This window comes from Prionailurus viverrinus, chromosome D4, assembly GCF_022837055.1.
Source record: "Prionailurus viverrinus isolate Anna chromosome D4, UM_Priviv_1.0, whole genome shotgun sequence".
NCBI lineage: Eukaryota > Metazoa > Chordata > Mammalia > Carnivora > Felidae > Prionailurus > Prionailurus viverrinus.
This window is the reverse complement of record NC_062573.1, coordinates 25300120-25315820: the sequence shown is the minus strand read 5'-3', so window position 1 is coordinate 25315820 and position 15701 is coordinate 25300120. Positions and strand designations below refer to the sequence as shown.

At 42.5% G+C, this 15701-nt stretch overlaps 1 protein-coding gene across 4 annotated transcripts in view; it reads left to right on the top strand.

Moving 5' to 3' along the window:
* LOC125150876 (tomoregulin-1) overlaps positions 1–15701 on the top strand; it is a 126879-nt gene that overhangs the window by 19250 nt on the left and 91928 nt on the right. For 3 of the 4 annotated variants that reach the window (XM_047831319.1, XM_047831318.1, XM_047831320.1), the window contains exon 3: positions 3920–8987. The exons of the other annotated variant lie outside the window; for it this stretch is intronic. In XM_047831319.1, the coding sequence (XP_047687275.1) occupies positions 3920–4329 (410 nt within the window). In that variant the 3' untranslated portion in view covers positions 4330–8987. Of the gene's footprint in view, positions 1–3919; positions 8988–15701 lie in introns of those variants that run through there. 4 annotated transcript variants of the gene reach the window in all.

Sequence of the window (15701 nt, the reverse complement as noted above, 5' to 3'; positions counted from 1 at the left end):
GCCTGCTTTGGATTCTAGGTCTCCCTGTCTCTGTCCCTCCCCCACCCCTGTTCACACTCTGTCTTTCTCTCTCAAAAAGAAACACTAAAAATAAGCAAATAAATTCCACTACTATCACTTTTTAATCCAATCCCCTTCTTTTGGGGATGGGAACTCCAGTACAGAGACTGAGTTACGTATCCAGTCATGGCACATTAACAATCATTGGTCTGTGAAAAGTCCCTATTTTGTGTTCCTTATGTGTTGATTCCCTTGTCATTTGTCACCATTCACCTCATTTATTCTTTTCTTCTGCCCCCTAATCATAACAATGTGCTCGTGCGTTCTCTCACATGTTCTTGAGAGCAGGTGTTGGTGTTTGGTGTACATTTATTTTATTTTATTATTAAAAATTTTTTTAATGTTTTTATTTTTTTTTTTTTTGAGAGTATGTGTGTGGGGGAGGGGCAGAGAGAGGGAGACAGAGGATCTGCTGACAGCAGCAAGCCCTACGTGGGGCTCGAACTCACAAACCATGAGATCATGACCTGAGCTGAAGCCAGATGCTCAATCGACTGAGCCACCCAGGGGCTCCTGTGTGCATATATTTTAAATTTACATAGATTGAAAATTGTGCTTTAGATAACATTCCTTTTCTTTTTTTTTTTTTTTTTTTTTTGCTTTTTTCATTTAGAATGTTTTTAAGATCTGTTCCCATAAATTTGTTTCTTTTAGTTGATGCATGACATTCTGTAGTATGCACTCACTGCATCTTATTAATCCATTTTTCTAGTCAGGTCTATTCCCTTTGTTCTACAGGGGAGAAGAGCTGGGGTTTGGCCTGTGCACAGTTTCCTTTCCATCCATTTATTGCCATAATAGGTATTTTCCTGCTGATATTAAACTTACTCAAATTGCCCAAGTGGAAGAATACCTCCTTGCAGTGTCCTCTGCCCCCAGGAAAGCCCTTAGGCCATCCTATCCATTTTGCACAAGACTGAGTTGTTTTCTATGTTGGGTGGCTTTGTTTTACCTGGGAGACAGATTACATGGTGTGTGTTTTTAGCAGGTTGCCATTCCCAGCATAGTCTTTTTCCTAATAATTAGGAGAAGATTCTCCCCATCTGAACACTAGCTTCCATTCATTGGAGCTAATATTTGTGTGAAAGTTAAGTAACTACTCCATCAGGCTCCTCTAGTTTTAAGCTCCAGCTTCTGCCAGAAGAGGCCTGGATTTTTAAGAGCTTCTGCCTCTTAAGAGGCCTGGATTTTTTTAAATATTTATATATTAGTACACATTTAAACTGCAAAAGAACAGTTTGAAAGTAGAGTCATTTATTTCTCTGCTCCCAGACATGACTGTACTTGACTTCATGTTCCCAGCTCTATAGAGACAAATTTGGAGATCAAAATTTGGAATATGCACCCATATTCTTAATAATAAAGGGGTTTGTAGTGGATACAACTTGGAGGCAGCATTTTAAGATGCATAAGTGGTCAGCTGAGCAAGGAAGGAGGGAGAGGCTGGGCGTTGTAGTGGTTGAGCTTGGATTTTGGAGTCGTGCAGACCTGGATTAGAGTGCTGGCTCTTTTAGCTAGCCAAATGACTTTGGATATTGTATTTGGTTTTCTCTAATAATACCTCCCTCAGAAGGTTGTTTAAGGATTAAATGAGGTGATGCTGCAAAGCACTAGCCTAGTGCCTGGTTAGCTACTCAGAAAATGGTAGCTGCCTTCACCATCATCATCATCATCAGGCCCCTAAAACTTGGAATCGTTTAGACAAAAATGAACATTTAGAAATGGGAAGAGATGAGCAGCATTGTAAGGGGATGAACTTTAAAGACTTAGAGGAACATACAGAACTATCTTCTGGAATGGAATCAAAGAAAACAGAGGCGGAAAGTGCCAAAAAATGTCGTATGTGTCCAGTCTTCAAAGAAGATACTTTCAGATCTAAGGCTAGATGGGACGCAGATGAGGTAACCTCTTTGCCGTTGTTCACACCTGAGGGATCTTATTCCCAGGGTGAAGCCTTTCCCATTTCCTTGTCCTGTGCCTTGGCTCCACTCAGAACACTGTCCTGTCTACACAGTTGTGCTGTGTTGGGAGGGATGTGACCCACCGCAACCAGTTCATTCCCACACATTTCTGACATGGCCAGCATCGTCCAGGCCCTGGAATGCGTTCTCCACGAGGATGAATAAGAGACACTTTCTGTCTTCAGAGTATTCAGAGACTGGATGGGGAGGTAGTTAAGCCACCAGTTTTAACAAGTGCTCTGCCAGAGGTACGCTCAGGAGGCAGCAGGAGCATGAAGGAAGGACATCTAATTAAGGCATAGCCCTTGGAGTTGGGAAAGATTCCTAGGGAGATATTTTCATTATCTCTGGATGACACAGAAGTACTTTTAACCTTCTCTTTCAAAAGTGAGACTTCTACCTTCTTTCTCTTTAATCTTAATTAGGGACCAGTTATGGTTGTTACCTAACCCCTTGGAGTGAAATAATCTAAACAGTAGCCATTTTCCTTTTATTAACAGAGTATTACGAGTTAGGTTTCCCCCAGTAGCCATTAACATTCCCGGCATCCCATCTTCTGGAATAATGGAGTGGACATAATAATGTAATCAACTCTGTTAATAAATTGATATTATTTTTCTCCAAGGAGACAATTCTCATTATTGGGAACATAAAGCTTCCCAAGAAAGCCTTGGAGTCACAGCTGGAAGACTCCATGGGTTAGTGGAGTTAGTGTCTTCCATATTGAAACTCCTTAATTGATAAAATGTCATTGCCCTATAAAAATACTAGTATGAATGTGGCACCAGCAAAACTGGCATCCTTTTGTATCCATAAGCTCTTCTCCCCTGTGTTCAAAGCTTCAGTCAATAAATATTTACTAGGCATCCTCTATGTACCAAGCAAAATAATTGGTGCCCAAGGATAAAAGAAATGAATAAGGCATGGTCCCAAAGTAATACTAGAACATGGTAAGTGCTATTACAGAGGAGTACTCATAGAGAAAGGAGCGATCTGGGGTTTCGCAGATGCTGAACAAAGTGGGGGTTGTGGGGAGGTTGAAAAGGAGAGTCTGGAATAAGAGTGCATGCTTGAGTGAGTGTGGGGTCCTGGGTGGGGAGGGAAGAGGGATGAATAGCTGGCCCAACTTCAGGCTGAAGGAACAGAGACAGAATTATAAAAAAGAGCATGGCCTTTAAAGAATGTGAAGTTTTTGGTACGATTGAAGGGCACCCAGGGTATTTTGGAGTAAGGCGAGAAAAAGGAAGGTCAGAAACCAGATTATGAGGGTTACTAGGCTGCAGTGAAAACTGAGCCAAAAATGGGAACCCCAGAGGAATATTAAGAGGTGAGTTGCAGGTGCAGTAAGAGTCTGAGTCCTGGAAGGAAGCTTGAGAAGGAGCAGTCGGAGAGGAGGTGTCGAAAACTGAGGAGAGAGCCATGGTGTGGAAGCTAACAGAGGAAAGAGATTTCAGGAAGGATTGTCAAGGGCTAGGGAAAGTGTTCACGGCCAGATGAGAAACTGAGACAGAGAGGTCAAACTGACGGAGAACTTAATCTGAAAACCCACCATTGCGCTCGTACCATGGTGTTCTGCTTATTCGGAGTTGTGCACACTTCGGTTTAGAACTTAGGTCAACAGTTCTTGATAAGCACAGTCTCGGACCACTGTTCCTATAGTTCACAGTTCTAGAAACCACATGACGAAACCCTTTATCATTGCTTCTGGAGGGAACACTGGTTTTGACTTGTGGGTTTTGAAAAGTCAGGTGTGGCAAGAGTACCCATAGACAAAGCAGGCCAAAGCAGACACTGTTTCCGCTACATCCTGTGATGGGGGACCTGTCATTTGGAATAGGATTGATACACTCTCTGCCTGTAAAATCTTTGAACGTATGTTTTCTGCTACTGTTTTTCAGAATCATTTGCTGTTTCAAATAGAGAACTGTGCGATGATGAGAAAGAGTTCATACATTTTCCTGTGTGTGAGGGGACCTCTCAACCTGAACCCTCGTGTTCAGCTGTCAGAATAACAGCCAATAAACACTACAGGAGCAAAACCTCTCAGGAAGGTGCTTTAAAAAAGATGCATGAGGAAGAACACCATCAACAAATGTCCATCTTACAGCTGCAGCTGATACAGATGAATGAGGTGCATGTGGCCAAAATCCAGCAGATAGAGCGGGAGTGTGAGATGGCAGAGGAGGAACACAGGATAAAAATGGAAGTTCTCAATAAAAAGAAGATGTATTGGGAAAGGAAGCTACAAACTTTCACCAAGGAGTGGCCTGTCTCCTCATTTAACCGGCCCTTTCCCAATTCACCCTAAGACTGTGGGGGCGGCTCCCTTGTAACCAATCTGTGTCGGCAAAGAAAGCCTGGAACATGAACTTGCGGTCAGTAACTTGTAACAGAGCTACAACTAGGAAAATTAGAGCGGTAGTAGTCACGTATTTAAGAATACATTCAGGTAAACTGCTGCACCCCATGTACCCCTTCAGTGGCAAAGAAGCTGATCCAGTCTCCTGAAAACTATCACTATGAGTGCTATGATTCTGAATGTAATGTCTCTTAATTAGAATTCATACAAGAACCACGTGTGAGTGTTGTTGTTGTATTTTTTTAATCAGATGCAAGTGTGACTATAAAGGAGTGTGGCTGATTTTTTTTGTTTGTTTGTTTAATAGCGGAACTTTTCTATCCAAGTGAACGCGTTCCCGTTGAAAGTGGCTGAAAGTCCCTGGAGGCCACATGTTTCTCCAGGGGTGATGCTATTGCTCAGAACTCGCTGGAGGTCTTTAGGGAAACCTCCATGAGAGCCTTTTTCCTTCCCCCCACCCCCAGTGTCATTCTTTGAGTGGCTTTTCTGATTTTAAACACCCAACATTTGGAAGGATATTTTCTCATGTGGCTCATGAACTGCCTTTGAAGTCCTTTCCCCAAAGAGGGGTTCCAAATAATGGCTCCAAAAGCAGTAGTTTTGTTGGAACTAAGGATGTAACTGCTTTGAGGGACAAATGTTCATTTAGATTTCTATAACTTATCATGTTTGTTTTATGAAAAGATAAGACTTGCAATTTTATAGTCACACTATGTATGTTTTTTAAAGGTGCTGCCAACCCCACTGTGCTCATTTTTGCTTTCCCTCTGTAGTTTCCTCCCAACTTTGTGCTACTGAGTTAATGGGTGCCCTGTTTTTAATCATTGGCCACCTAGGGAAAGGCCCTTCCCTCACCATGCTCATGGTGCTAGTTATTAGTAATGCTGTGGAGTTTGCATCACACGGTTAGCATTGGCTTTTTAAGAACCCGTTACCAGCATATTTGGAACTATGGATTGGCAAATGGATATTTTGATTTAGTTGTGAGATAGCTTCTCCTGTAGCCTAGTGTTAAAACCAGTTCTGGGATGTTGGGCACAGCAGTAGCTGGAACAAGAAAAGTGACACGTGTCAAGGCAGGTCAGCAATTTCTGAGCATGAAATTTCAAGGCCACGTGCTGGGGAAAGAAAATATGTGTGGCAGAGGCTATGTAGGGGGGTGTAGGGTGAGAAGCCATGGCCTGAATTCTGATCTTGGCTCTGCCTCAGAGTGCTGTGTGACCTGGGGTACCTCCTTTTAATCAGTGCCTGTAATAAAGTAAGGCATTGGTTTAGATAATGTTTAGAATCTTCTGCAACTCCTTGACTGTGGTGTGGTCTGCATAGTCTTGAATGGGTACTGCTAACATCTGAATCGTCCAGAAGGTATGGGTCATTAGGGAACAATTGATGACTGCTTTGGCTAAGCTTCCCGCCTTCCTAAGGTTTGAATTTGGGTCCTGGGGACTATAAGTTGAGTAAGATAAACATATACTTGTTATTTAATTTACGCACTACATAAAACTTAAATGGATATCAATTTATACTCTGATTATATTTTAAATATCTTAGAAGCACTGGTTATTTGAAGGAAAGCTATAAAGACTAGATTTGAAAGAAAGGATCCTTTTGTAAGGATTTGTATTCTTAATTTCATGTTTACAAAATGGACCCTTTAGAGAAGACACATCTAGGTAAAGTCCCAAGCTTAAATGGTTTATGGAAGACAGAACTTGATTCTCCATGCCCTCCTACCCGCTCAGGATTAGGGCAGGGAATGGCAGGCCCTCAACACAGATGTGAACAGAGTGAAGTTTCCCTTTGTTTCACCTACTGATCCATCTGGAAATCTTGTTAATATGCAGCTTCTGGAGTGGGGCCTGAGATTTTGCATTTCTTACAAGCTCCCCAGTTTTGCCAGTTCTGCTTGTCTGGTCCCCACACTTCCACGTAGCAAGGTTTTTTAGAGGACTTTGTGAAGTTTTTACTTATCATCCTCCCCAGACTCTCCCAAATTGGGTTAGGTACACTTTGTGTATAGCAGTGTGCTGGACATTATCCTCTCTCAGAATTTATCACTTAGGCACACAAACAGCAATGCAGAACAACACAAAACATGCTCACACACATAATGAAATTATAAAAACAGAATGAATTCCTAACCACATAAAGGATAATTAAACCGAAGCCTAAAGTACCATGCTCTACTGTTAACGGTATTTATGAGTTTATAACGGTAGTTTTCAACCTTAGCTATGCATAAAAATAGTATTTTATAAATAATTAGTCCCACCTGGTCCCAATCCCAGAGGATTCTGGTTCAGTTGACTTGGGTTGGGGCCTTGTCCTCTACATTTTTCAGAAGGTTTATTGGAGGTTATGATACATCACTGGGATTGAGAACCAGTGGTGTAGAGTTCACAGTTATGTCTCATTTGATCCTTAATCCTGTGAGGTCATGCAGAAGTCAGGAAATGATGCTCAGAGAAGAATCATCTGGTACCAGACCAGTGGCTGGTAGATGGCAAAGCAGAACTTCAGTCCTAGGTCTCTCGACTCCAAAACAGATAGTCCCACCTGCCTGCCCCTATCCCATCCTTCAAAATTATATCATGGATTTGTTTTATCCTGAGAGTCAGATCACACCTGCAGTGTACTTTGGTGTCTTCATTCATGGGCAGGTATATGTTCATTTCACCATTGAGCAGTTCCTTACTGAGGTGGATATGCAATAACCAATTCTTGGTAGGTGCTGTAGGGAATAGACAAATTTTAAGACAGTTCACCATCCCCCACCCTGCCAAATCGTGGACACACCCAGTCGGGGAGGTAAGACTTACACGCAGTTGTCATGTACTCCATTAGTGCATGTCTTCAAGTGCATTTGTAGCTCAGAGGAAATGCCTCCTCCTCCGGGAAGGAAGACCTCTTGGGAGAGGTGGTATCTGAGCTAAGTCTTTAGAGTTGGCATTTGGACAGGTGGAGGTTCAGAAAGAAGAGAACCTTTGCTAGATGCAACAGATGCAATCTGTTGAAGATTCAAGATGATGAGACACATAATTGGGAGGCAGTGAGAACATGGTGAATTTCCAAATTGGGCAGCAGCATGAACGCTGTGCTCCAGGAGGAAGATGAGAAGGTGCAACTGAGTTTAGGGAAGATGGGAGTGCAGGAGATTAGGTAGGAGGGTCTTGCCCTGGTCAGGATGAGATGATAGGATCTAGAGGAGGCTGTCGTCAGACAGGGAGACCAATGTGAAGGGCACTGCAGAGGTGGAATCAGTCAGGCTTGGCAGTTGATTGCTCTTGTTGGAGAGGAGGGGTGAGGTGTTAAAGCTATGTGCCAGAAAGAACCATGCTGCCGATTGAAATGAAGAAAGGATGCATTTCTAGCTCTGACCCAACCTAGGAGGTGCCGAGAGATGAACTAACATTGTTGCCTCCATGCAGCCTTGAACATGGAATGGGAGGGAGCACCTCTACCCATCTCTGCCGTGGCTGGCCTCTCTTTGCTCTGACTTCTTCTTCCACCTGTCCCTCCGATGACACTTTAGCCCAGGGTCTTCGTCAGCCCCCTCATTTGGTGCTGCCTCGGCCACCAGTACCTCCAATGCAGGTGGTGGTGCATGTCACCATCACTTACAATGGCTTTGCCCTAGAAAGATCAGAAAAGGTCCTTTCTTTAGTGTCCCACGTTGTATAAAGGGGCATTGGCCGAGAGGGGCTGTTCATGCCCATGTATGCCTATTACAGCCCCTTTATAAAAGTCAAACATGGAATTCTACCCTACTCATCAAAGTTTTAGGGAACGTTTTAGGAATTTTGCAGAGAGAATCTTGAAAGGCATTGACTTTGTTGTTGTTGTTTTGTAGCTGTTGTTGTTGGAAGAAAGAGACTAGAAGAAGAGGCAGCATGGTGGGAGAGTGCATTTGAGTTGTCAACAGCCTCTGCAGTGTCAGGTCAATTACATCAGCACTTGGTTTGGACCAGGGGAGAGGGAATGGCTCTGCCTCCTGGGAATGTCAGAAGGACCTGATAATTATATTTGGCAAAGCCACGAGGAATGGCTCTGTAATGTCATTGTGAAGAATTACCCTTTTAATAGCATTTCTGGATGCCTGAGCTTTTCACATGGAGTGACACTTCTTTTCTGCTCTGGCTTTCTTCGTTGGGCTGCCTCCTGTGGCTCCTCCTGTTCTTCCTCGCCCTTGCTTTGATACCAGTTCGTGTTTTCTGTCTTCCACCTTCCCAGCCCTGTTCCTCCAGCCCCTCCTCCTGTACCCACCATAGCTCCTACTCTCCCCTGTTTTAGAGGTGGAGTCATGTGAGAATGTGTGTGAGGGAAATACTGGCCAAAGGGCAGCACATTCAACATCTGGTGTCAACAAGGAGAAGCGTAGCCGTAGACTAGCCACACTGAGGACAACCTGCTTCCATGCTGCATCTGCTACTTTTGTGTTGGTGGGACTCAGAAGTCATGGGGCAAGATCACCAGTGATCCGTGACTGCAACAAATTATTTTCCTAATCGTGCCATATATTATGCCCTTCAACACAATTTACTAATCTTTGCCTCCGTTTCTCCATCTGTGAAAGTGGTGTAATACTTATCTACCTCCCTTAAATGTTGTGAAGATTAGTCTATGTTAGTAAAGCACTTTTGAAATAAAGAGTGATGTAAAGCATTTTAACATTATTGTTGTCATTGTGGAATGGATGCCCTCCTGTAGAGAAACTCCTTTATAGGGGAAGTACCCAGGTGCACTATGGTTCAGGAACACCCAGTGTAGAAAACTTACATAAAGTTACAAGAGTGAGATTATTTTCTTTGTGAAAAATTTCAACATGACATTTCCTAAAACAGCCCTTTGGTGCATTTAGAATGAGGTTCAATTTATAGAAGGGTGATTTAAGTAAATTTTTTAAAGAACATACCTGTTGAACCTCCATAACCCACTGTAACTGTCAGGATTGCAAGCTGACTGTTACCCCAACAGTGCAGTTTATCATCATTAGGTGGAAAACTTATATTCCTACATTATCCAGATACCCAGATTCTGTGTGAGGGTTCCCTCACTGTTGCCACTCATTGGAATGGACGGAATGGTGATCCACTACTTCTGAACGAGAGGATCAGAAGCTCTAGTTCTGCTTGCAAGATGCCTTGACAGCACTGCCACTGTGTGTGTGTGTGTGTGTGTGTGTGTGTGTGTGCGCGCGCATGTGTGTGTAAGATTAACCTGTACCTTTATTAAAGGGCTCAGGGCGGGAGGTTCTCCATCCATAAATATGGGCTTCCTTCTCCTGGTGACTGCCAAGAGATTTAATTGGGTTCTGTTCTGAGTTTTCTTTTTGTGGGTTTATTGAGGTGGGGGGGAGATTCCAAACCCTGTTAAGAGATAGGTTACTTTTGATAAAAAGAATGCTTGTTAATAGAGAAAGTACTGTAAGTAGCAGAAGTCAGTAGAAGTAGAAGGTGTCAGGTTTTGTCCCATTCTTATGGTTCAGCTTCCAGAGTAACCAAGAAGGAAGCTCAGTGGTTGTTGCTCTGCTGGTGAAATACATACGGATCTAGATTCTTATCCTTGAGTATTTTGTTTGTTTGTTTAAGTTTCTTTATTTTGAGAAAGAGAAAGAAAGCACAAGCACTCGTTTGTGGAAAAGGGGTAGAGAGGGAGAGAGAGAACACCAAGCAGGCTCTGTGCTGTAAGCACAGAGCCCAATGTGGGGGTTGATCCCATGAACCCTGAAATCATGACCTGAGCTGAAACCAAGAGCCAGATGCTTAACTGACTGAACCACCCAGGTGCCTCAAAATTCTTACCCTTGAGTCTTTTTTTTTAATTAAAAATTTTTTTAATTTATTTATTTTGAGCGAGAGACAGAGAGAGAGAGGAAGGGAGGGGCAGAGAGAGGGAGAGAGAGAGAGAATCCAAGCAGGCTCCACATGTCAGCGCAGAGCCTGACATGGGGTTCGAACTCACGAATCGTGAGAGCATGTCCTGAACTGAAATCAAGAGTCACCAAGCCACCCAGGCACCTCTTAATTTTTTTTTAACATTAATTTATTTTTGAGAGAGACAGCATGAGCAGGGGATGGGCAGAGAGAAAGGGAGACACAGAATCTGAAGCAGGCTCCAGGCTCTGAGCTGTCAGTACAGAGCCTGAGGTGAGGCTCGAACCCATGAACCCCAAGATCATGACCTGAGCTGAAGTCGGACATTCAACCAACTGAGCCACCCAGGCACCCCTCTTATACTTGAATCTCGAAGAGTGTCTTTGATTTTTATTTTTTTTTTTTTCAACGTTTTTTAATTTATTTTTGGGACAGAGAGAGACAGAGCATGAACGGGGGAGGGGCAGAGAGAGAGGGAGACACAGAATTGGAAGCAGGCTCCAGGCTCCGAGCCATCAGCCCAGAGCCTGACGCGGGGCTCAAACTCACGGACCGCGAGATCGTGACCTGGCTGAAGTCGGACGCTTAACCGACTGCGCCACCCAGGCGCCCCTCGAAGAGTGTCTTTGGATGGGCTAGTATTAGATCTTCTGTAGGATTGGAGGGTGGTTACTTCACACTTAACCACTGAGAAGTCTAGGGAGTAGCAGGGCAGAAGCTATTCAGGGGAAGCTCTTCTCAGTGTGATAGCAGAAGTACAAGAGGACAAGCCCAACTGTAGAAGCATTTTTATTTCAAATTCTGGTGTTAAATCTGCTAATATTTCCTTGGCCAGAGCAAGTCATATGGCTGGGCGCAAAGTCAAGCAGAGGGAAGTAGAGTCCTCCTAAGAAGGTGAAGTGAAGAGGTGAATATTTTGAACAATAATTTAATCTACCACAGTATCACAAGTCGAAGGGAACCAGTGGAATACCAGACTTGAGACCATATAATAACAGAGAATCTAGGAGGAAATGCTTCCCTGTTTTTCATCTTCTACTGAGGCACTCCTTCCTTACTTCTTTCACTCCTCTTTCTTCTGGAGGAGAGCTTTTAAAGTAGTGATGATAATAGATAATAGGGATGTTGGATTAAATGAGTAATATGTATTTAGTTCTATGCATTTAGAACAGAGCCTGGCACATAATTAACACTAAGTTTTAGCCATTATTTTTTTCTCTCAAGTTTATATGGCTTCTAAATGGGGCCAGACAGATTTAAACCCAAGTGGCCTGGCTCTGGAGCTTATGCTTTTTTTTTTTTTCAACGTTTATTTATTTTTGGGACAGAGAGAGACAGAGCATGAACAGGGGAGGGGCAGAGAGAGAGGGAGACACAGAATCGGAAACAGGCTCCAGGCTCTGAGCCATCAGCCCAGAGCCCGACGCGGGGCTGGAACTCCCGGACCGCGAGATCGTGACCTGGCTGAAGTCGGACGCTTAACCGACTGCGCCACCCAGGCGCCCCTGGAGCTTATGCTTTTAAGAATCATAATACACGTGGGGCACCTGGCTGGCTTAGTCAGTAAAGCATGCGACTCTTGATCTCAGGGTTGTGAGTTTGAGTCCCACATTGAGTGCAGAGATTACTTAAAAACAACAAAGACAAGCAAACAGACAAAAAAGGGATCATAATACACCGCCTTGCTATTCAGAGCCCTAGTTCAAATCTTAGTTTTGCAAAGAACATGACCTTCTGAATATTAGACCATCATCTGTATAATATCTATTTCCCAAGATTGCTATAATGAGACTACAGATATGGAAGAGCCATATAAACTATAAAAAAAAAAATCCCTAAAACTCTCTTCTGATATTCTGTGTTACAAGAGAATCCAGGACTTTCTTCTAACGTCACAAAACTTCATCTTAATCTCTCCTTCCAGCCTCCCCACTCTGACACTTCCTGAGTACATTCATCAGTCTCTCCATTTCAGAGCCTGGCTCTGTGAAATTACTTCCATTGATCCCTCTACCAGGAGTGCTGTCAGCCTCTCCATAACCCTTTCCCATCACCTATGCTGCTGAAGTGTCACCCATTCTTCAAAGTCAAGTGACACCAGGACACACTCCTGGAACCTGGGCTCTGGTCCCAGGTTTGCTAGTAACTCATCATGTGAGTGAGGGCCAGTTACTAGGTCTTTCTTGATATTAATTTCCTTATTTGTAAAATAAGGCTGTTGGAGGAGAGAATCTCTAAATTCCCTTCCCCTGTTCTTTTTTTAATTTTTTTTTCAACGTTTATTTATTATTGGGATAGAGATAGACAGAGCATGAACGGAGGAGGGGCAGAGACAGAGGGAGACACAGAATCGGAAACAGGCTCCAGGCTCTGAGCCATCAGCCCAGAGCCTGACGCGGGGCTCGAACTCACAGAGTGCGAGATCGTGACCTGGCTGAAGTCGGACGCTTAACCGACTGCGCCACCCAGGCGCCCCATCCCTTCCCCTGTTCTAATTAGTCTAATTCTCAAGGTAAACTAATCTTTTCAATTTACTGCATGTAACCCAAGTTTTCAATTTAGCATCTCTTTAAAAGATTATGTGCACATAAATGGAATTCAAATACTGCATCCGAGTGGATCAGCCCCAAGGTTGAAAGCTCCACTTGTAAAAGTTATTGATGTTAGGATAATGATTGTACTTGAATTGTTTCTAAAGCAATCTAAGTACAGTCAGTGCAAGAACTTCTATATAATGGGCACAAAAGGGTTGCTGCTTCCCAAAATGTAATTTTCCCAACAAAATGCAATTGGGTACTCTTTCCTTTAGCTATTTCAAACTGGCAAATGCTATAGATTATAGAATAGTTTTATTTTACAAATTGCCCTGTTCTAAGGCAATAATATGTACATTTTTATATATGCTTTGAAATTCTTATCAGTTGATTTCAGTAGATGACATCTGTTGTAAAATCAGCGCTGTCTGAAATCTACTTAGAATGAAAGGAAGGGAGTTAGCATTTATTGAACATCTTCTGTGGGTTCTAGGCATGTATGTGTATCACTTAATTCTTTTTTAAAATCTCATTTAATGCTTAAAATACTCTGCAGGAGTAGGTAATATCACCTATATTTTAAAGTTAATGAAATGGAAGATTAGAGAGGTTAAGTGACTTGTTCAGTATCACATATCTGAACTGTATGCTTAAAAAATTGTTAAAATGGTAAATTTTATGTCACTATAAGAAAAAAATCACATACCTGGTAAATAGCTTAACTAGATTTAGATACCAATTCAGTTTGCTTTGATTGTCCGTTTACAGCATGTGAGAAGATAAGCAACTTTGGTTATGTTTATCGAATATCTTCCACCACTGAGGAGCCAGAAACAAAGAGAAGCCGAAAGAAGAGCTAAATGAGGTTAAGGGTGTCAGCAACAGCAAAGCTAGTAGCTCAATTCTGTCTGACAACAAGCGGAGAATCAGGACCAAGACGAAGAAGAGAGGTCACCGATCAGTTTTGACGTGTAGATTAGTGTTTCTCAAACATTAGTGTGCATGGGAGTCACCTGAGCATCTTGTTGAAATTGCAGATTCTGGTCCAGTAAATCTGGGGTGGAGCCAGATTTTGCATTCCTAACAAGCTCCCAAGGTGCTGGTGATGTTGCTGATCCACGAACCAAACATTGAGTCCAAGGATTTTAGATCACGGTAACCTCCACGGCAGTGAAGTGTGGTTTTCAGATCCCTCTCACCAGAGAAAGTGAGGGTGCTTTCACAAAGCAAATTCTGGGCCCAACCCAGACCTACTGAATCAGAATCCCTGAAGGCCGGACTGGAAATCCACACTTTTTTTTTTTTAATAAATTTTTTTAATGTTTATTTATTTTTGAGAGAGAGAGCGCAAGCAGGGGAGGGGCAGAGAGAGGGAGACCCAGAATCCCAAATAGGCTCCAGGCTCTAAACTGTCAGCAAAGAGCCTGACATGGGGCTCAAACTCACAAACTGTGAGATCATAACCCGAGCTGAAGTCGGCCGCTCAACTGAGCCACCCAGATGCCCCTATACTTTTTTTTTTAAGTTTATTCACTTATTTGAGAAGGGGGGCCTCAGAGAGAGGGAGAGACAAAATCCCAAGCAGGCTCCACGCTGTTAGCCCAGAGCCCAGCTCAGGGCTCAAACCCATGAACCATAAGGTGAGATCATGGCCCGAGCCCAGATCAAGAGTTGGACACTTACCTGACTGAGCCACTCAGGTGCCCCTGTAGATCTACACTTTTAACAAGCTTTCCAGTTGCTTGTTAGGTATAATACAGTTCTGGAACCACTGCTAATAGGACATCAGCATGGCATGATAATAAAAATCACTTCACTTGCATACTCCTTTCCAGTTGATAAAGCCTTTTCACATTCTGTTTCTCCTGTACCTACAGCAAGATGATGAAGGCAATACCATTAGCCCCACTTTGCTGACAGAGAATCTAATATCTCCTGTGGTTAAGTGCTGGACTCAAAGGTCTTCTGACTCCTAGGAAAGTGTTCTTTTTATTATTTTGTGGCTCTCTCTCCCACTTTACCATATCTTCACTTATACTCCTACACAAATTAGAAGTTCTTTTATGTCTAAAAAGCTTTGCAGAGCAATTTTCTTGCTATGATGCTTTTAAAGATTTCAATCTAATTTAATTTAGCACATTAAGAAGCACAGTTTATGCTTATAAGCATAAAGCTACCCAAGGTCATGGCAAAAAAAAAATGTTTGATGAAGAAATAGACTGCATTGAGTATTTTAAAATATTTTTTTTTACCCTCCACCTAGATTTACCAATTGTTAATGGCTTTTCTCTCTCTCAAGCACTTGAAAGCTGCAGATATTATGACACTTTGCCCCTAAATTCTTCAGCATGCATGCACTAAGAACATGTTCCTACATTACCATGATCCCATTATCACACCTAAGAAAACTAATATTAACTCAATAATATCATCTATGTGTAATCTACATTCAAATTTCTCAAGTTGCCTTAAGAATGTCTTTTATTGCTATTGATTTTCTCAGATTCAATCAAGGCTTATTGCATTTGGTTGGTTTTGTCTTTTTAGTCTATTTTAATGTAGAACAAACCTCTCTTCTCTCCTTTTTTGTTTTTCATGACATTACATTTAAAGTCCAGGCCTTGTCAATGTGCCCCACATGCTGGATTTATTTGATTTCTTCCTCATGATTAGATTTGATTCAGGTTAAACCTCTTTGGCAAGACTAGCATGTATATTATGTTATATTCTCATTACATGATGTGGGGAGTTACATTGGTGAGGCTAAATTTGATCACCTGGTGAAGGTACTATCTGCTAATTCTCTCCATTATAAAGTTGTGTTTTTCACTCATAGGTAATAAGTTATCTGTGGGGTGATACTTTAAGACTCTGAATATTCTGTCCCCAACAAACTTCCACCCAATGGTTTTAG